Source organism: Notolepis coatsorum, assembly GCF_963971535.1.
Source record: "Notolepis coatsorum genome assembly, chromosome: 3".
NCBI classification, from domain to species: Eukaryota; Metazoa; Chordata; class Actinopteri; order Aulopiformes; family Paralepididae; genus Notolepis; species Notolepis coatsorum.
In genome coordinates, this window is record NC_140167.1 from 173354158 (window position 1) to 173376464 (window position 22307).

General features: G+C 43.7%; 1 protein-coding gene across 1 annotated transcript in view; it reads left to right on the forward strand.

Annotated features, from left to right (window-relative positions):
* The window catches only part of LOC311226060 (lariat debranching enzyme-like), a gene marked incomplete at both ends in the record, with an annotated part of 39106 nt that extends 19949 nt beyond the window's left edge, over positions 1-19157 (forward strand). The window contains 6 exons of the mRNA XM_084311438.1: positions 12726-12871; positions 13390-13594; positions 13964-14131; positions 14699-14844; positions 17625-17992; positions 18991-19157. Of these exons, the coding sequence (XP_084167564.1) occupies positions 12726-12871; positions 13390-13594; positions 13964-14131; positions 14699-14844; positions 17625-17992; positions 18991-19157 (1200 nt within the window). The remainder of the gene's footprint in view (positions 1-12725; positions 12872-13389; positions 13595-13963; positions 14132-14698; positions 14845-17624; positions 17993-18990) is intronic.
* Positions 19158-22307: the final 3150 nt, after the last annotated feature.

The following is a 22307-nucleotide window of genomic DNA, read 5'->3' on the forward strand; positions in this document are numbered from 1 at the left end:
TCTGTACCGTTCCGTTATCTTTGTTCTTACAAGGAATTCAAAACAAAAACACCCTCGCTGGCAGTGTGCTTGTGAAACCTCTTCTTCTCCACCGTCAATATCATCCCGTGATGATAATGATATTACCCTCTTAAAGCGTCTCTTTATATCAGTTTTATAAACCAAATATACATTGAAAAAAACCACCATTTTCTCTCAACTTGACACAACACGCAACCACATTTTCACAACTTTTATTTAACTACATTGCAAAAGTAGTATACTTTTCAAAAAAAGTGCTTCATTTATGTGCCACATCTGCAACATCTCCTGCAAAAAGTGCTTCATTTATGACTGTGCAACAACTGCAACATCTCCTCTTCAACATTTCAATATAAAAATAAAATAAAAAACAAACAAGTGCATGATGTGCATCTGAACATTCTAACATCAACACTTGAACAAAAAAACACATTTATAGTGCAGCTGAGCTTATGAAAAAGTGCTTCATGTCTGTGCAACAACAGCAAATCACAGCATCTTATTAGCACTTATTGTCCACTCTTAACTCTCAAACATCAGGGGGGTGGGGGGCAGACAGGCCTAGCCTACATACACACATCTAATGAGTGATTGCACTTCTTTGACTGGGCAATGGCAGAGAAAGAGGGTTCATAGGAAGTGAGGGCTACCCGCAAACAGTGATGCAAATGCTCATTTGTCAAGAGGCACGGTTGCTTGTTTTAATGGCATTCATGTGAGAGAAACTGGATTCACAGGTGTATGTTGAGCCAAACATTGTTAGCACAGATATTGCCAGCGTTTTTATTTTGGGGAATGTCTTGACATGAATACACTTTATCCAAAATGTTGTGGTGGATTCATTCTCAAGTGCCTGCTTCAGAGCAGATGATGCTTGCATGTCAATTATTTCAAGTTGCAGGAGACCTTCATCAATGTGAAGTGATGCAAGGAACTCTTGTCCTTTTGTGGAAATAGCAGCTACATTGGCAAATGGGTTGCTCACAAAATGCATCAATTCTCTGGACATGTCAAATTCATCAAATCGACTTGCAAAAAGAAAAAAGTTAAAAAAAAGAAAAAAGAAAAAAAAAATATTAAAGGGGCTATGCATTGCTATTCCTAGCACTATTTGGGCAACTTTACACAATTCCTGTGAGTCTATGTAACATATCTGTAAGGTTTATTCCAAAAATAATCATTGTTTTATATTTCTAATCAAGTACTCAAAACCAGCATTTTTCTGTTTTAGGATTTCAAGCCGTTATTGGCTCCACCCATACTAGCAGAATGCTTTGAGTGACAGCCACCCACCAAATAGCTCCGCCCATCTCCCCGTCCTTCCCTCTCAGGTCTCAGGTGAAGGGTTTTTATTTCGACACGCAAAACATATACCGATTTTACTAACTAATACAACATGGCTGTACATTATGTTTGGGATCCAGAGAGCGACCCACAGTATGATTCAGAAGAAGAAGTCGATTTGCAACAGCGAGGCTTGCAAATAGTTTCCGATTGGTAAGTTGATTACACCGTTAGTATAATGGCTTGCCGAAAGAGCGAATAACGTTACTTACTTGATCGATCAGCCAGCTTTTGCTTCGATAGCTTGCTATAAGTAACGTTACCTTGTTTACCTCTGACTAGTTGTGTTTGTATTGAGCAGTTTTTAATTATGACTAGCTTGCTTCAATAGTTTGCTATAACGTTACTTTATAAAGAGCAGCAGTTATATACAGTGTACTTCTGTCGCGTCCCGTCGAACACACACACACTAACGTTAGATTGTATTCACCCCCAAACAATGGTTCCCCCTTCTGTGGGGTTCCCGAATAGTAGGTACAACTCCACTGTATGTCAATTGTAATAATGAATTTCTATAGTTTGCTATAACGTTACTTTATAAAGAGCAGCAGTTATATACAGTGTACTTCTGTTGCGTCCCGTCGAACACACACACACTAACGTTAGATTGTATTCACCCCCCAAACAATGGTTCCCCCTTCTGTGGGGTTCCCGAATAGTAGGTACAACTCCACTGTATGTCAATTGTAATAATGAATTTCTATAGTTTGCTATAACGTTACTTTATGAAGAGCAGCAGTTATATACAGTGTACTTCTGTCGCGTCCCAAATAGTAGGTACAACTCCTTTGTTTAGCACCATCCAGGATGCCACCCCAGCATAAAAAAATTAATTATATACCCCACCGTCGAACACACACAGTAATGTTAGATTGTATTGATGATAACATACCTCACCCCACCCCCCAAACAATGGTTCCCCCCCACACACACACAGTGAACGTAGCAACAGTTAGTTAGTTAGCTGGCTAATTACGACATATCTACTTACTACTGATGTCGGGTCCCGAATAGTAGGTACAACTCCTTTGTTTAGCACCATCCAGGATGCCACCCCAGCATCAAAAAGACCTTGATTGACAACGTCTTCGGTGGAAAAATGTGCAGTACAAACCCGAGTATGAGACGTTGCGACAGAACTAGGAGGGTCCCCAAAAACGAACTTGGTCCATTGCTGGCGAAGTTCGGCATCCACGGGAAAAGCGTGCAAAGACATATTAGTAGCTTTACAGCCAGGAACAGAACATGTTCTGCGAGGTTTGCTCATCGTGGAAGATATGCAAGTGACTGCACTCCTGTTTCTAGGTAGTAGGTACCTCTCTATTCTAGGTAGAATGGGGGCGGGCATTAGCTCCAACCACAGAGCCAATCGCATCACTGTGCGCTACCCACAGCCCGAATGACGTCACTCAGGCCTTCAAATCAAAATGACCCGATTTACTAGAGGACGAAAGGGGCTGGGCTGAATCGGAGCAATCCGCCAATATGGTATTTAGACCCTAAAACACATTGATACGAACTCCTATTACTATAATACAATGCTAGAGACTGAAAAATGACATTTATAATACATAGCCCCTTTAAAAAAAATTTTTTTTTTTTATTATCATGTAATCTTTGGTCGGGCCGGTCAGAACCGCGGGCCGCCAGTTGAATAGCCCTGGACTACATGATAAACAGTTATTACCCAAGTCTAAGTTGCATACTCTTGTATAGTGAGAGAGAGAGAGAGAGAGAGATTATTTCTTTAGTTATTCTATATCATGACAATATTAAGTTTAGTCTTTTTCTTGTTGGTTGGTCCATGTCAACATTATCTCCTGTTCATTTAGTACTTTAAGGCTTAAGCTAACACTTTGAAATTGTTCTTTTAGAGACTGGTCTCTCCCAATAGCTGGTATCTCACAGCTGCTGGCTCCTTTCTGCCTTGGTTGCAATTCAACTGTCACACCCTGGAATGTGGTGTTATTTACATAACAGCCTAGTGGGTGTTTTTACAATGCCCAATAAGCTTTGCAGTCCCATTTTAGCTTGGTTTCCTGTTTAACTGCTGTTTCAACTTGTTCTCTGGTATTTCAACAGTAACCCAAGGTTACACAGTATTCTTTGTTAAATGAACCGTTTTATCAAGTCAATGTTACCACATGCGCTTTCACACAGTATGATACAAAGGGCTTCACAGGTACAAATGGGGAACAAAAAAGGATCAAATATAGAACAGTGTTACAAAAACTATGGTGTGTGTGTGTGCGTGCACACACACGTACATGCACATGTGTCCTTGGGTGACAGACACAGAACAGCAATATTAATCACAATTAGGGATGTCCCGATCCGATCACGTGATCGGGGCCGATCACGTGATTTTCCGAAGATCAGGATCGACAACAAAAAAAAATCTGCAATTTTTTTATTTATTCTTTTTACTTTATTTTTTTTATTCAACAAACATGACCATGTTCACGTCTTAAACTCATACTGAGGCCTTAGTTTTGGTTTTAAATTGCATAACATCATTCATTTATTTATTGTCACACAGAGCAGAATAATTTTGCCAAAACAAACCAATAGTATCCAGCTGCAGAACTGCAGACCTGTCACACTCTGACCCAAATTTATTTTTTTTAATTTCTTTTTTAATCCCAATTTCTCACATTACATTCACCCTGAATGTTGACGTTATGCAGGTGAAAAGTTAACTTCATAAATCATTTGATGTATAATTAAATCAAAGGAAATGCATTTGGGTCTGAGAGTGTGGATGTTCTGCCGTTCTGCAGCTGGATACTATTGGTTTGTTTTGGCAAAATTCTTCTGCTCTATGTGACAATAAATAAATGAATGATGATATGCAATTTAAAACCAAAACTAAGGCCTCAGTATGAGTTTAAGACGTGAACATGGTCATGTTTGTTGAAAAAGAAAATCGGGAAATATCGGTATCGGTAGATACTCAAAATCACATGATCGGGATCGGATCGGGAGCAAAAAAACGTGATCGGGACATCCCTAATCACAATGGAAGGCTTGTGTATTTATCCTTGATAGTTATGTTGTGGTTCCTTTCTTGTGTCCATTTGCCCGTTGGGGACTGTAGAAGCATTTTTTTAGTACGTTTTTTTTACTTTCAAATAAACCAAACCAAATTTAAAATAAATGAATAAATCAATTAAATAAAAAACTAAAATAAATGCAATACGATGACAGATAGACATTATGATAAATATCTATATTGTGTGACAGATCAGATGAACTAAGCATGTGCTTGTGTTTTGCAGATTGTGGAGGTTCCAGACAGACCAGGTTCATCAGAAGGTCTGGAGTACGACCCAGAGTGGCTGGCTATTCTGAAGGTCACCAACAGCCTGCAGAGGACCACGCCTCATCCCTGGAACCCCCCAATGAACAACGGCCTGCACGACCGGTACGCGCACACACAGGCATATAAAACCAACTTAAAGGAACACGCCAACATTTGGGGAAATTAGCTTACAGTCTTCTCCAGAGAGAGACAAGAAGATGGATAACAGTTTCCTCTCTGCGTTCAGTAGAAAGCTATCTGGCTGCACGTTAGCCTAGCTTAGCACAATGAATGGAAGCGGACAGTGCCGGTTAGCCTAGGCATTGTCCAACTAACACCTCTCCCGAAGGCTAACCGGCACTGTCCGCTTCCAGTCATTGTGCTAAGGTAGGCTAACGTGCAGCCAGATAGCTTTCTACTGAACACAGAAAGGAAACTGTTATCTATCTTTCCCCAAATGTTGGCGTGTTCCTTTTAAACTTGCTTACATACACATTTAAATTCAATCACGTGTACTGTACCTCTATTTCACCCACTCATTCTGTTAAGACTCTTGCTGGGGCGATGATCAATTTGATTCATACTCATCATGTCATCTGCACTTGACCTGCGCTTGACCTTGTGTACCGTCACTTCTCTCAGGTGGGACTTCAGTGCCATGGAAGCGGCCATGATGAAGGTGGTGGAGGACCTGAGCGGTGAGCTGGCCGTGCCAGACAACTTCAGCCGCACCGTGCCGGCCTACGACCCCGCCAAGCCCCAGCCCCACGCCAGCCCCAGCTACAACACCAACGCCCAGACCACGGAGCTCTGCGCCAAGCTGGGCCTCACGGACATCTACGCCCAGGTCACGCAGGGGGGAGACGGGCCGGGCGCGTGTAGCCTTTTTACAACGCATCCGTGTTTTCGGCGCTCTGATTGGCCAGGTCATGTGACATGTGCGCCCAATAGCGTGTTTGCCAATTTCCGCGTCGAACAGCCTGCAAACTACCTGCCGTTCTATCGCCATCCTCTAAGACAAACTCTAACCTTAACCAACTTCGAAAGAGTGCCTAACTTGCCGTCACGCTCTAAGACAAACTCTAACCTTAACCAACTTCGAAGAGTGCCTAAGCTTAATCAGTGTAGAAACTTGCCGTCCCACGATTGGCGCTCATGTCACATGACCTGGCCAATCAGAGCGCACAACGGGAACCCGGAAACGCGGATGCGTTGTAAAGAGGCTTCAAGCGGGCCGGGTGGCGCGTACGCGGAGGACGGCGAGGATGACGGAGACAGCACGGGTAGCGCGGAGGAGCCCAGAGAGTATCCCACGGACACCTCGGGACTGTCGAACTCGTACAACCCCGACGAGATCACGATCGAGGAGGAGTGGGAGGAAGAGGAGGGGGGGGAGGAGGAGGGAAAAGGCAAGTTGGAGGCTAAAAGTGGCTCAGATTCCACGGCTCCAAAGGGGAAGAGCGACGCGGGCGCCGACGTACCCTCCGGAGGGATCCTCAGTCCCACCCGCATGGTCCTGCCGGAGCCCAAGTCCTCCCCGTCTCTGTCTCCCCTCCCCGTCCCCATGAGCCTGCCTGCCCCCTGCCACTCCACCCCGACCCCGCTCCATTTCTCCTCGGAGGAGTTGGGTGACGTCTACAGGGAATTCCTCCAGGTGAGTGACCAGCGATGCATATTCACTTCACCTCATATCAATGATGTTTTATTAATGAATTAAGAAAAAAAAGATTTGTGAACAAAACAATTTTTTTTATTTTTTTTTACCACTTTGCAATTCAGATATAGCCTCCCTAAGTTCCTCTAGTGTAATAGGTGTTTCTAACTGTTTAGTGTCTTCCTCTGAGAGTTTAGGTAGGTTAATTTGATCAAGAAATGTATCCATTTTATTATGATCGAAAACCACTTCTGATTTGTACAAGTTGGAGTAAAACTCTCTGAAAGTCTCGTTGATTTTTTTGGGGTCTGTAACAAGTCCTTGTTGGTCATTAATAGTAGGGATATCAGCAAATTGTGCATTGGATCGTATCTTCATAGCTAGTAGGTGACTTGGTTTAGAGCCATGAAAGTAATAATGTTGTCTTGTACTGCGTATTTGAAATTCAGATTGTTGTCTTAACATGGAGTTAATCTCTTTTTTTAACACATTAATTTGAGACTCCAATTGACCCGAGTAGTTGTGTTGTAAAGAAGAGAATAACGACGAGTGAAGCGTTTCCAGCTCTACCAATTTGGAATGCCGTTTCTTATGGAGGATGGAGGCAAAGACCGTAGTGTTGTCCTTGATAAAACTCTTTACCGATATCCATAACATTCTGGGGTCCTTTACTGAACCCGCATTAGTCTCCAGGAATTTATCTAGTTTATCTTTGAGTTGTAAAAGGTATTCAGTGTTTTTCAGCAGTGTCGAGTTGAAGCGCCATCTTGGGGCTCGGGATGTCAGTCTACCAAATGAGCCCTTCAGGAGTAAATATCTGTGATCTGATAATGCACTAGGTTCCAATTCCACGTCAAATCTATCAAATAGTCTAGGGGATGCAAAAACATAATCTATTCTGGAGAATGACTTGTGTCTTGCTGAGAAAAAAGAATACTCTCTGGCCGTTGGGTTGAGTAATCGCCATAGATAATTTACACCTGTATTCTTGGCCCAAACCTTTAGTGCATTAGATGCATGTTTCTGATCATTGGTAGTGGTGGTATTAGATTTATCAATCAAGGGATCCCAGATGGCATTAAAATCCGCACCAATTATAAATGAGTACTCTGGGATGTCCAACATTGCATTAGTGAGTGTTGCGTAGAAGTTGGCGTCGTGAAGATTAGGGGCATAAGCCGCTACCAAAGCGATTTTCCTGTTACTGTATTCTATTTTAGCTATAGTTACTCGACCGTCTGTATCAGACCATACGTCCAACAATTTAATATTCAAGTTCCGTTTCACGACTATAGCTACCCCACGGGATCTAGTTCCAAAAGATGAGTAGCTAATGTTATGATATATTTTGTCCACCAGCTTTACATTTTCAGCCTCTAAAAGGTGCGTTTAGCTTAAAAGAGCCACATCAACCTGTTTGCTTTTCATCAATGTAAGCACCAGGGTTTGTACACCTTTTCCAAGGCAAATTGCAAGCACTTTTCAAGCATTTTTCAAGATTTTCCAGCATCTTATGCGGCTGTGGTAAATTAAATATTTACTCAAAATGATTATTTCACTTCTTCCATCACATTAAATCAGATGTTATTGTGCTAAACAACCAAAATTATGTAGACTTGGCATCATATATAACCTGGCTGAGCCGATGTGTTATGCAGTAACGTACTGTATATCTGTATGTCGTGTATGTCATAAATGTCATGATGAATTGAACATGGGGGACCCTGATGTAAACAAGACGAAAGTATTGCTCTGGTCTGCATCCCCTTAACAATTGTGTGTATTGAGCCGTACTGTATTGTACCCATTCTGCAATCTGTTAATAAAGTTTTCAGGGAAGAGAAATGAGGAGCTATCCCAAATGTGGTGAGGTATGCCACTTTATTCTCCCCACAAGTAAATTGCTTTGCTATCTCACTGTCAGGAAACATTGTTTGAAACATGGCCCCCATGTCATTACATGAATGGTAGGAATAGTGGCTGGTTACAGCTTTTGTTGCCCAGCATATTTCAGCTTGAAGTGTTGGATTAGAGGTAACAAATGATTTAATGGTGCCTGTGGTGTTGCTGGTTGACTGGTTCTTGGATGAGCCTGGGGATGGTAGAGGGGCAACTCCACTGCAAGCTACTCCACTGGCTGCTCTGGCTCTCACTACACTGCTGGTTGTTGATGTGGATGTAGCTGTGCTGCTTGATGCATTGCTTGTCTGCTGGAAATAATCCACTAATGCAGGACCTGGATTTAGACGTGCTTTCATCAGAATTTGATGCTTCTTCCCTAAATAAAAAGGAGCAGCATGTTATAAATAAAAAGTGTTTTATTAATTTAATCTCACTGGTTGCACTTAACTTTAAGAGTGTTTATTGTTTAATGTTGACATCTAATCTAAATGGATCATTATGATATTATAAATGTATATTTCATTTTCATTTATAGGCCTATGCATTTTAGAGCCTAATGATGGCCTGGAATGAACTAACTACCTTAACATTATTATCCATGTAATTAACTGTAAAGTTCACGTAAGCTGTTAGATTGCATATTCCATAAATAAACATGCTAAAATTGGCCTGGCTCGTCACGTTTGATTGAAAACGTTATTAACAGATTGCAGAATGGGTACAATACACTATGGCTAAATACACACAATTGTTAAGGGGATGCAGACCAGAGAAATACTTTCGTCTTGTTTACATCAGGGTCCCCCATTTTCAATTCATCATAACATTTATGACATACACGACATACAGGTAGACAGTACGTTACTGCGTTCCAGACTACAACTGCTCCACACCAGTTCCACACCAGTCTCCGTAAATGTTCTGTTATAAAAATAAAATACCATTTCAATACACAAGTTTTCGTGTTTTGAAATACATGAAAGGAAATTAGCTAACATTGATTCACCTAACGTTAAGCTATGCTACATGCTACAACACTGCGGTGAAAAACAGAGTCCGGTTACTCCGGTAAACACGAGTTTGTAATTCCAATAGTGTATTCTGCCTGTTACTTGACTATTTCGATTATTGAAGTGGTATTTTTATAACAAACATTTACGGAGACAGGTGTGGAGCACATGTAGTCTCGAACTTAGTTACCTGGCGAGCCAGGCCGAGACACGTTAATAACACCCATGGCTCAGTGGCTCACCTTTCAACGTGGCTCGAACCTTTCTGCATATTTTGCACACGGCTACTCGAGGATGTTCTCATCTGAATTATATTTGATATCTCCGAGCCAGAGCTCATTAAAACGGCAGCCTCCCGGCATTTTGGCCACACACACGCGCGCGCGCTGTTCTCAGATGGCACAGGTAAAAACACTACGGGTAGAGCCGAGCCACATTTCATTTTGCGTGAAAGGCGAATGCAAAATAGGCTCGCGAGTCGCTCCGACTTATTTTATTTCTTTGTCTAAAAACCAAACTATTCAGTCAGATAGCGATTTATTATTAAAGTATAAAGTGCAATTACAATTTCAATAACTTTCCAGCACTTTATACACAATTCAAGCACATTTAAAACCTTGAAAACAGCACATTGAAATACAAGCATTTTCAAGGATTTCCAGCACCCGTACGAACCCTGAAGCACGCTTTTGCGTTTATGTTGTTTGTTTAGTCCCCTAGTATTCCAAATCATTATATTCAGACTAGCCATAATCTAAACATGTTGCTGTATTCTTGTGTGCAAGTCGTTTGGAGAAGCGATTCACAATAGATATAGATCCAATTATTGAGGTCCTGTTGAGAGCCGAGCAAGATAACAAACATATAGAACACCCATACTGTACATATAATCCCTTATCCCCCTAAAACCTCATAGGATTTCGACCCTCCCCCCCTTACACGACCAGTCTGCCCATACCGAGCGATTCATCCTTAACTTTCCTATGTATGCCATAAGATCTAACATTCTAAATTCTACCATAAGTAGAATGTCAACTGTGGCTTGGCCACTCTCCCGCTAAATAAAAAAAATAAAATAAAATAAAAAATAAAAATAAGCTTCAAATATCATACTATAATCACTTACATTTTATACGAACTTGTGTAAGTTAAAACAACCCAAGAATAATAGAGAGGTATTGAACTGAATAGAGAACCTCAAAGAAAGAGAACATTTACTTAGATCTTGAAAGAGCTTTGCTATTCTTAAACACCTAGATTATAAAGTGGAAAAGTAGTGGAATTATTTCCAATTAAAATAAAAAGACGTTTTTAAATATGTATATGCAGTTCTTCCCCTAGCCAGGGGTGGGGATGTTCCGTTGTGAAGAATGTTGTTCCTCCGGAGGTCTTCTGGCTCGGTGTATGGCCACATATTGCTGTGATCCAGAATGTTCCATATATCACAGAACGTTTTTAATGTTCTATACTATTCCAATATGTCGTTTTTAAAGTACCAGAATGTTCCAATATGTTCCAAAATGTTGTTAAGAGATCCATACTATTCCAATATGTCAGCAATAATAAAAGTCCAACGGGGAAAACATTCAATGACTCAGAACTCGTAGGTCTATCTGTCCCAAATCAGCAATTCATTCAAGTTTATACGATATGGTGTCCATGCCAAAGATTAAAAGGCTGTATATAAACTATCCTGCACGTTGTGCTGCCAAGTATTTGACGGCTTCATCAGGCGAGTTCTCCATGTTTATCAATGATGCAGAGCCTTGCAGGGTACAGTAGTGTGGGATTGTATTTTTCCACAAAAAGTTGAGACATCACCGTCTTGTACTTGGCCCGCAAGAGCACCACATCCCGACAATAATCTTCGAAGAAGTATATTGATACACCCTTGTATTTCAGGCTGCCTTTCACCCTGCGCGTCTCCCGAATGATAAATTATTTTATTCTGACCTGACGTAGGACAGCCATAATCACTCTCGGTCTGGCGTTATCGTTTTGTCGGGTCCCCAACCTGTAGCACTGATCCACTTCGGGTACCATAGGAAGGATAGCTGTTCCCAGGATTTTATGTAATTCTGTCGCAAACGCTTCGGGATGTGTGCAGCTAACCGACTCGTCCAGCCCAACTATACAGATATTCAGCTTACGAGATTGATATTCCAGCTCGAATATTTTAGCCTTTTGTGCCTCGTTGTTTCGCTTAAGCTCAGCCGTTAGCTTATCGTTGAGATCAGTTATGGATACGTCCATCATTTTCGAGTCCCTGCTTGTGTTCTTCGTTGTTTTCCTTTATCTTAACCGTTATCGTTGATATCAGCTATGTCTCCGTAGATCAGTTCGAATTTATGTTGGTGTTCTTCCAAACAAGTTTCCACTGCTATGGTGCGTTCGATATGTGCATCAGCAGCTACCCTTAGCGCTTCGATATTGGATTCGATAGATTCTTTGATAGCATCTACTTTGTCGGATATTGTCTTCTCCATCGATTTTACTAGTTTAGTGGTTGTTTCCCGGACGATATTTTCTGTATCTGCGGAGGTGGTTGTAGTGGTTGGGGAGGAGGCAATCTCGTCAATTTCCTCTGCTGTCCTACGCACGAAACCCGAAACCGTAGACAGGTCCTCTGAACTTGGTTTTGCAACTGTTCTATCTTTCCTTGCTGGCATCTCGATTCTTTCAGTCAACATAGTTAGTTGATAATCTCAGTTGATATATGCGTCAAGGTTTAAACGCATTGGTGGTATAAATATGTTTTTAAAGCGAAAATAAATAAAAAACGGGTGAGCAGCTGTGTCACATGCGACTACTCCATGGTGGGGCTAGTCCGGAAGTCCTTAATTAACATTTATGCATCTGTTGTGCGCTTTCACACAGTATGATACAAAGGGCTTCACAGGTACAAATGGGAAACAAAAAAGGATCAAATATAGAACAGTGTTACAAAAACTGTGGTGTGTGTGTGTGTGTGTTGAGAGTGTGGGGGAAGTGGGAGTCGTGTGTCTCCTGGATCGTGGCCTGTGAGGGGGGGGGGGGGGTGTGCTGTGTCTTAACTTAGTAATTATTTAACATTTCACACAGTATGATACAAAGGGCTTCACAGGTACAAATGGGAAACAAAAAAGGATCAAATATAGAACAGTGTTACAAAAACTGTGGTGTGTGTGCGTGCACACGCACGTACATGCACAGTGTCCTTGGGTGACAGACACAGAACAGCAATATTAATCACAATGGAAGGCATGTGTATTTATCCTTGATAGTTATGTTGTGGTTCCTTTCTTGTGTCAATTTGCCCGTTGGGGACTGTAGAAGCATTTTTTTAGTACGTTTTTTTAACTTTCAAATAAACCAAACCAAATTTAAAATAAATTAATAAATCAATTAAATAAAAAACAAAAATAAACGCAATACGATGACAGATAGACATTATGATAAATATCTATATTGTGTGACAGATCAGATGAACTAAGCATGTGCTTGTGTTTTGCAGATTGTGGAGGTTCCAGACAGACCAGGTTCATCAGAAGGTCTGGAGTACGACCCAGAGTGGCTGGCTATTCTGAAGGCCACCAACAGCCTGCAGAGGACCACGCCTCATCCCTGGAACCCCCCAATGAACAACGGCCTGCACGACCGGTACGTGCACACACAGGCATATAAAACCAACTTAAAGGAACACGCCAACATTTTGGGAAATTAGCTTACAGTCTTCTCCAGAGAGAGACAAGAAGATGGATAACAGTTTCCTCTCTGCGTTCAGTAGAAAGCTATCTGGCTGCACGTTAGCCTAGCTTAGCACAATGAATGGAAGCGGACAGTGCCGGTTAGCCCAGGCATTGTCCAACTAACACCTCTCCCGAAGGCTAACCGGCACTGTCCGCTTCCATTCATTGTGCTAAGCTAGGCTAACGTGCAGCCAGATAGCTTTCTACTGAACACAGAAAGGAAACTGTTATCTATCTTTCCCCAAATGTTGGCGTGTTCCTTTTAAACTTGCTTACATACGCATTTAAATTCAATCACGTGTACTGTACCTCTATTTCACCCACTCATTCTGTTAGACTCTTGCTGGGGCGATGATCAATTTGATTCATACTCATCATGTCATCTGCACTTGACCTGTGCTTGACCTTGTGTACCGTCACTTCTCTCAGGTGGGACTTCAGTGCCTCGGAAGCGGCCATGATGAAGGTGGTGGAGGACCTGAGCGGCGAGCTGGCCGTGCCAGACAACTTCAGCCGCACAGTGCCGGCCTACGACCCCGCCAAGCCCCAGCCCCACGCCAGCCCCAGCTACAACACCAACGCCCAGACCACGGAGCTCTGCGCCACGCTGGGCCTCACAGACATCTACGCCCGGGTAACGCAGGGGGGAGACGGGCCGGGCGCGTGTAGCCTTTTTACAACGCATCCGCGTTTCCGGCGCTCTGATTGGCCAGGTCGTGTGACATGTGCGCCCAATAGCGTGTTTGCCAATTTCCGCGTTGAACAGCCTGCAAACTACCTGCCGTTCTATCGCCATCCTCTAAGACAAACTCTAACCAACGTCGAAAGAGTGCCTAACTTGCCGTCACGCTCTAAGACAAACTCTAACCTTAACCAACTTCGAAGAGTGCCTAAGCTTAACCAGTGTAGAAACTTGCCGTCCCACGATTGGCGCTCATGTCAAATGACCTGGCCAATCAGAGCGCAAAACGGGAGCCCGGAAACGCGGATGCGTTGTAAAAAGGCTTCAAGTGGGTCGGGCGGCGCATACGCGGAGGACGGTGAGGACGATGGAGACAGCACGGGTAGCGCGGAGGAGCCCAGCGAGTATCCCACGGACACCTCGGGACTGTCGAACTCGTACAACCCCGACGAGATCACGATCGAGGAGGAGTGGGAGGAAGAAAGTCGTGTAGTCAATGTGTGTGTGCGTGTAGTCAATGTGTGTGTGTGTGTGTGTTGAGTGTGTGGGGGAAGTGGGCGTCGTGTGTCTCCTGGATCGTGGCCTGTGAGGGGGGGGTGTGCTGTGTCTTAACTTAGTAATTATTTAACATTTCACACAGTATGATACAAAGGGCTTCACAGGTACAAATGGGAAACAAAAAAGGATCAAATATAGAACAGTGTTACAAAAACTGTGGTGTGTGTGCGTGCGTGCACACGCACGTACATGCACAGTGTCCTTGGGTGACAGACACAGAACAGCAATATTAATCGCAATGGAAGGCTTGTGTATTTATCCTTGATAGTTATGTTGTGGTTCCTTTCTTGTGTCCATTTGCCCGTTGGGGACTGTAGAAGCATTTTTTTAGTACGTTTTTTTAACTTTCAAATACACCAAACCAAATTTTAAATAAATGAATAAATCTATTAAATAAAAAACAAAAATAAGCGCAATACGATGACAGATAGACATTATGATAAATATCTATATTGTGTGACAGATCAGATGAACTAAGCATGTGCTTGTGTTTTGCAGATTGTGGAGGTTCCAGACAGACCAGGTTCATCAGAAGGTCTGGAGTACGAGCGAGTGTGGCTGGCTATTCTGAAGGCCACAAACAGCCTGCAGAGGACCACGCCTCATCCCTGGAACCCCCCAATGAACAACGGCCTGCACGACCGGTACGCACACACACACACACACACACCCTCCCCCTCATCCCTGGAACCCCCCAATGAACAACGGCCTGCATGACCGGTACACGCACACACAGGCATACAAAACCAACTTAAAGGAACACGCCAACATTTTGGGAAATTAGCTTACAGTCTTCTCCAGAGAGAGACAAGAAGATGGATAATAGTTTCCTCTCTGCGTTCAGTAGAAAGCTATCTGGCTGCACGTTAGCCTAGCTTAGCACAATGAATGGAAGCGGACAGTGCTGGTTAGCCTAGGCATTGTCCAACTAACACCTCTCCCGAAGGCTAACCGGCACTGTCCGCTTCCATTCATTGTGCTAAGCTAGGCTAACGTGCAGCCAGATAGCTTTTTTATTTTTTTTAAAACTTAAATTTTTATTTAACATTTATAGACATACAACACAACATTTACAGTGACATCCATAACATAACAACATACAGATATGGGTCCCTTGAATATGGCCTCGTTCAGCCGTCCAGACCCCCGTAAGAGGAGAGAAACCCCTCCCTCCCGCCCTCCTCCCCGAGAGATAGAACACCCCCATATCCTGGTCCACCATGCACGGAGCCGAACACCCAGAGCCCCCACCCGACCGCCAGGCCCCCAGTCCGCGAGAGCCCCAAGCCCAGGTCCGCAGAAGGCCTAAGCACCACGCCTCAATGGCCCCCCGACCCCCGCGACCCCAAGCCCGGTGCCCCCCCGGCCCGGAGACCAGACCGCCCGGCCACGACGGTCGAGGACCCCAGGAAACCCCACCCCCCCCCCCCCACATCAAAATCCCACTACACGCAATGCCCCCCCTCCCCCGGGTCGAACCGCCGGAACGATGGCCCCTCCCCCCGACCCCACTGTACCTCCCATGTCACCGACATCACCGCATACATTTATGAAATTAAAACTAACACAATAAGAAAAATGACATGGATATAAATGATTATATGGTTCGCACTCTTTCCCCGGTTGGCGGTTTGGAGGGGGATCAGCCCCCCCCCCCCCCCCAGAGACGAAGATACCCGCCGAAGGAGGCTCTCCAAGCCTCTCTTCATGTCCAACATTTTGAATTCTTGTCCTTCATATTTGTCCATGTGCACATTTAAAGCAACTGCTATTCTAACATAACTGAAGAAATAATATAAAAGAAGACTAAAGACAATGGGCACTTCCCAGGTAATTCCTTTTAACCCTGTTTGACCCCTGTTGGCGGGTTGGGGGGGTAAGGCTCTCCTGGAGAAGGCCCCTCCTATAACGACGGAGATGTCCCCTGTGGGGGTTCACCAATGTCCCTATTATTGTCCAACATTTTATTTGAATTTTTATCTTTCATATGATAGTACATTTCCAGAGCTCCAGATCAGGTCTCCGAATGCGATTCCCCATGTTCCCCGTCCTCTTAGCTGTGTGTCCTGTGTGTTAGTGTCTATAGTTTAGTCTAGTACGTATTATATGTCCCGAGTCAAGTCTCCATTCCCCAACTAATGTGTTCACCTTGTCTGTATTCCCAGTGGTCTGTGTGTTGTCTGCAGTATGTCTTGAATCATTGCCTCCATTCACTATCTAATTATATGCATATGCGATATTGAATCTTGGTCGGTGTGTATGACCTCAGTGCTCGAGTCCTGCTTGGTGTGTGAGACTTCGTTATTCGAGTTCTGGCTGGTCCGGTTGATCTCGGTGCTCGGGTCCCGGTTGGTGTGTGTGGCCTCCGTGTTCGCATCTTGGCCGGCCCGGGCGACCTCCGCGCCTGCATCTCGTGTGCGGATGGTCCGGCCGACCTCGGTGCCCGAGTCCCGGTTGGTCCGTTTGTATCCAGCGTCTCCCTGTCCCTCCCCCGGGGGCCGTCTTGTTTCGCCTCTCCCGAACCAGCCTCCATGCTCCCCCGAACACCCCACCTTGCATCGAGTCCAGTCCGCGTGTTGGCCATGTTAGCTTGTAGCTCCCTCGCCCACCAGGCCTTGCTGCGGCCCCACGTCCCGTTAGCTTGTATCCCTTGCTGCTTCATTTTCACCGTGATAACTTCCATGTTAGCTTGCAGCTCCTTCTCCGGCCAGGCCTCGCTGCGGTCCAACGCCACGTTAGCTTGTATTCCCCGACCCTTCAACTCCTCCCCGAGTCCATCGCTGTTGCCCTGGATGTTCCGCGCGTTAGTTTGGATATCCATTGCGTTAGCCTGTATGCTAGCGTGTAGCTCCTGGTTAGCTACTGCGCTAGCCTGTTGGCTAGCCAACTCGTTCTGCATTTCAGCTTGGATGCCGGCCCATATGCTAGCTGCCCACTGCGCCACACTAGCCTGCATGCTAGCTTCCCACTGTGTCATGGCAGCCTGAATCATCTCCTGTGCCCTCCTTTGTACTTCTTCTGGGTCGTTTTTCTCTCGCCTTTTCTCGTGTTCCTCCTTCCTCCTCTCTTATATCCTTGGATTGTCACTTTTTATTTCGCTTTGACTTGTTTTACTTCCTTTTTTGATATTCAATGACCGGGAACTCTTTCATGTGGCTGTTCACCAGAACGTCGCAAACCGGAAGCCGCCAGATAGCTTTCTACTGAACACAGAAAGGAAACTGTTATCCATCTTTCCCCAAATGTTGGCGTGTTCCTTTTAAACTTGCTTACATACGCATTTAAATTCAATCACGTGTACTGTACCTCTATTTCACCCACTCATTCTGTTACTCTTGCTGGGGCGATGATCAATTTGATTCATACTCATCATGTCATCTGCACTTGACCTGCGCTTGACCTTGTGTACCGTCACTTCTCTCAGGTGGGACTTCAGTGCCTCGGAAGCGGCCATGATGAAGGTGGTGGACGACCTGTGCGGTGAGCTGGCCGTGCCAGACAACTTCAGCCGCACCGTGCCGGCCTACGACCCCGCCAAGCCCCAGCCCCAGCTACAACACCAACGCCCAGACCACGGAGCTCTGCACCACGCTGGGCCTCACAGATATCTACGCCCCCAGGTCACGCAGGGGGGAGACGGGCCGGGCGGCGCATACGCGGAGGACGGCGAGGACGACGGAGACAGCACGGGTAGCGCGGAGGAGCCCAGCGAGTATCCCACGGACACCTCGGGACTGTCGAACTCGTACAACCCCGACGACATCACGATCGAACAGTGCAGTTCAGCATTCAGTAACCCATACTTTTTGTGAATGTGTTTTTGATACTACATTCTGTTGAACACACACCTCAAAACCGTACCTAAGGAAAATTGGCTCAATTGCAAGAAAAGTAATAGACAGTTATGATATTACATTCTGCATAATTCGTATGCAAAATATTGTGGTTCCCTGCTTTAGTCTGTTGACACATTTCTATACTAAAAATGCTTGTGTAGTCCTGTGTCATACCTAAATGTCATAACTGAATTGTATAGAAACAACTCTCCAAGAGTGACTATTGCACAACTGATTTGACAAAAAAAATATCCACCAAGGGGGGTAAACCCCCCCTTCACCCCCCCTCCTCGCCATACCTTGCCTTTTACTGAAACAACGCCACTGGTCTCTGTCTCCCCTCCCCGTCCCCATGAGCCTGCCTCCCCCCTGCCACTCCACCCCGACCCCCGCTCCACTGGAATATGTTGTGCCTTTACACATATGTTGGATTATGTAATTGGTTTGTCATGACAAACAAATAAAAAAAAATCGCGATTTACCCGGTGGCTACAACAACACAGTGACTACATGCATGTAGTCACTGTGTATTGTTGTAGCCACCGGGTATATCGCAATTTTTTTATTTGTTTGTCATGACAAACCAATTACATAATCCAACATATGTGTAAAGGCACAACATATTCCAGTTAACGGTATTTTTTAAATGAAATTAGACCAAGACTATTCCAAGAAATAGCCGTTCATGTCCGAGGGAAGGCCTGCTGTATAAAAAATTAGAGACACAATTGTTGACCACCGACCGAGGTCTAACAATAGCTGAAGCTGGAAGGGTGGTGCAGCCAAACCTGAACAGGTCAACAGTGGCATCCATAAGTATTTTTATGAGAGATAATCGGTAAGTCAATGTGTAATTTACTGTACAGTAACTATTGAAATTACAGTAATTTTAAAATTGATATTGCGGTCACAGTATATCTCATAAATACTAATTATTTTTGTAATAATCTTTAGGCTACTGTACTTTAGAACAGAAGGTGTATGATCACCATCCATATGAGCAGGCAACACTCCTTCTGGCCATGGATGAGGCGTGTGAAGACATCACAGGCCAGCAGTGTCGGGTGGATAAGGCACTCAAAGATTTTATCAGCGCTGTCTTGCAAACACATCAGATGTGACATTGACTAAATTCTTTGGCCAAATGCCGCGGAGAGGCATGATGCTGCTTGAGCACCATAAAGCTTTTTCCTTTTTGCCCTTTTTTTTACTTTACAAGTTTGTTTACAGTACTGTAACTTTGTTTTTACTGTACAATACAGATACTGTATGCATTTCCCTTTACTGTAATTACACTTCAAATAATCAAATAATTTGTTTGTCTTTCATAGAAACACAAGCACCAGGGGCGGATTTAGGATTGTAGGAGATCCGGGGCTTAGCCCAGATGGGCCCCCCTTTTCACTATAAAACTCAGTTAACCATAACGTAGTTATGGTTAGATTTATATATTGGGGGGGGGATATATCATATTTTTCATATAATCAAAAAGTGGTGGAGCAAAATCATACCTTTGCTCCCCCAAGTTCAATAGTGGGAGAGCAGAGATGCTCCGAATGCTCTTATGGCCAGGCGTCTATGATTCACTGATACAAAGTAAAATAGTGCAGTGCAATAAAATAGTTAGTAAAATAGAATAAAATAATGCAATAGTGCATTGCAATAAAATAGTTCTCATCGTATTTTTTCGGGAGGCCGGTAAGGAGTGCATTACAGTAGTCGAGTTGGCTTGAGATAAAGGCATGGATCTGGTTTTCAGCGTCCTTTTGATTTATAAATGGCCGTACTTTAGCTATGTTTCTAAGGTGGAAGAATTACGTTTTTGTCAACTTGTTGATTGTGATTTAAAGCTTAGGTCTGAGTCTACCATAACATCAAGACTTAACTCACTCAAATACAGTTAGCAGCTGGATAGACCACAGATGGAAATTAGCTTCTGCTAAATCTGGTGCAAACATATTTTCATGTAACAATGATGAATTGTAAAAAAAAAAAAAAAAATTTCTTTATTTTTTTTTTTAAATAGATTCAGGGCTTTTCAGAATACATCCGGGGCTTGAGCCCAGGTAGCCACCCCCTAGCTCCGCCCCTGACAAGCACAATACTGCAGTCTATCACAGGGGTTATGAGGAAATTACCATTGCATAGTCTCGTGGTAACAAGTATTTTGTGTTTGACCGCATTATTTGATAATGGCCGTTGTATTTGAAAATGCACCAATAATTAAACTTCAATGATGAACATATCCACTGTTCTGGTGCTGTGATTCTGCATATACTATTCTGATTTGACACTGGTATTTTTATTTTGCATGCTATTACATTTTGAACCCAAGATGAGCAGTATAGTATTCTGTGTTAAGAGTTTTGCACATTGAAACTGATGTGCAAAATGAGGTAAAGCAATCGTTAAAAAAAAAACTAAATGAACCCTAACCGTAACCCTTTCAGTGCCACGGACGACATATCTCGTTTTATTAGCCCCCGCACTGAGTGCCACGGACGACAAATATTGTTTTATTAGCAATCTGAAATCATATTTCATCAACCGAGTCTCCCGTTGGTACAGCAGCCCCTACAGGAGCTCAGAATGGAAAAAAGCGCCCCCTATCGTCTATCCCTGTGTAACTGCAGGTCAGTCGCTTAGACTGACCTGGGATCTGTAGATATGTAGGGGCGGAGCCAGCTGGTTCCTTGTGCTGGCAAGAAGTCTGATCAACATGGAAGTCATCGCGGGACGGGAATCAGCCTGGAATATATATTTACAGCAGCCAATACTCAATCAATAAGCGTGATCGATATTTGGAATGGCGATCAGGAATTGGAATAATCTTTTTGGAGAACATCTGATCTGAGGTAAGGAATCTATTTGACCAGTCTTGGGATAATCAGAGTTGTATTCGCTGAGATCTCAGCGTTTTCCCTATGTGTGATGTGGCTGTTTGTGCGCGATCGCTGATGAGGAAATAAGAGAATCGATTTTTCAGATCGCCTCCATAGGGTGCATACGTACACATATACTATCGATAATCTAGCGTTTATTTGAAAACGATCCATAAATAGGCCAAAAAATTACAATGTTTTTGTGTATTCTAGAATATTCCAGTAAATGTCTTTTATCATGGAATCTTTCCTTGAAAACGAGGGCTTTTCAAAATGCTATAAAACGAAAATGAACCGATAAAAAAACAATCCGCTTCGACAATGTTGACTGGAAAACGAGTCATTGATAAGCGACGGGTAGATTAGACACATAGCCATAATTTAAAACATAGATTAGGCATTTTTAAGCTAACATTGAAGTGGATGGTGGCATTCAACGGGTAAATCAAGGTTAAGCAATGGCTCTGAAAGTGTTAACCACACCGTTATCTTAAATGAACCCTAACCACACAGTTACCTCAAACTAACCCTAATATATATAACCACACTCACTGTTACCTCGGACTGACCATAACCTTTTATCATCATAGTATAGTATCACAGTTATAGTGTTCTTAGTACCAGAGTGGGTGGCGTGATCTAGTGGTTATAGAACACGCCCCCCCCCCCCCCCCCACCACAAGCATTGTTAGTTTGACTCCCAATCATGTAATACTTTCCCCCCCTGTGGTGGATTAAGTACGACACGTTTTCTGACGAGACTGTTGGCACCTGGCAGCCAGCATGTTGCATCCTTTAACACAGAAGGAGGAAGAGGTTCAGCATTCTGCGCTCGGGGCGCCAATAGCACAGCTTTATTGAACATCACTTTACAGGTGCTGATGGAGAAAACTCCATTTCCACTGAATGAACTTCCTCATCTTTACATGACACTGAACTAACATGTGATCATTGAAGAGTGTTAATGAGTGAATGCTATTTATTATTCTAAGCGACTTTTCATGGTGAGCCAATTGTTGGTGTCCTAGAGGTGTAGCTAGGTGTTTTTTATCATTCCCACGCTGGGCGTTGTTCTTAAGTCATGTTCTGTTACCCAAGACCCAGTAGTGTAGTCTAGGGGTACACGGAGTGTACTGCTCGCAAAATCTTGAAAATGATTTGATCTTTTTGATCAGTCCAAAGCATTTAAATCTCCCCAGCTGTAAAAGTAATAAGTCATTCATATACCCATTACTGAATGCTCCGTTATGTGTGGATGCATATATTATTATTATCATTTCCCTGGCTTTCCGTCAGAAATAGTACCGCTCTACCGGGTGTAGACCACACCCCCAATGTTGCTTGGGCCACGCCCCCCCGCCCCCCAGTGTACCCCCAGCAAAAAGCTAG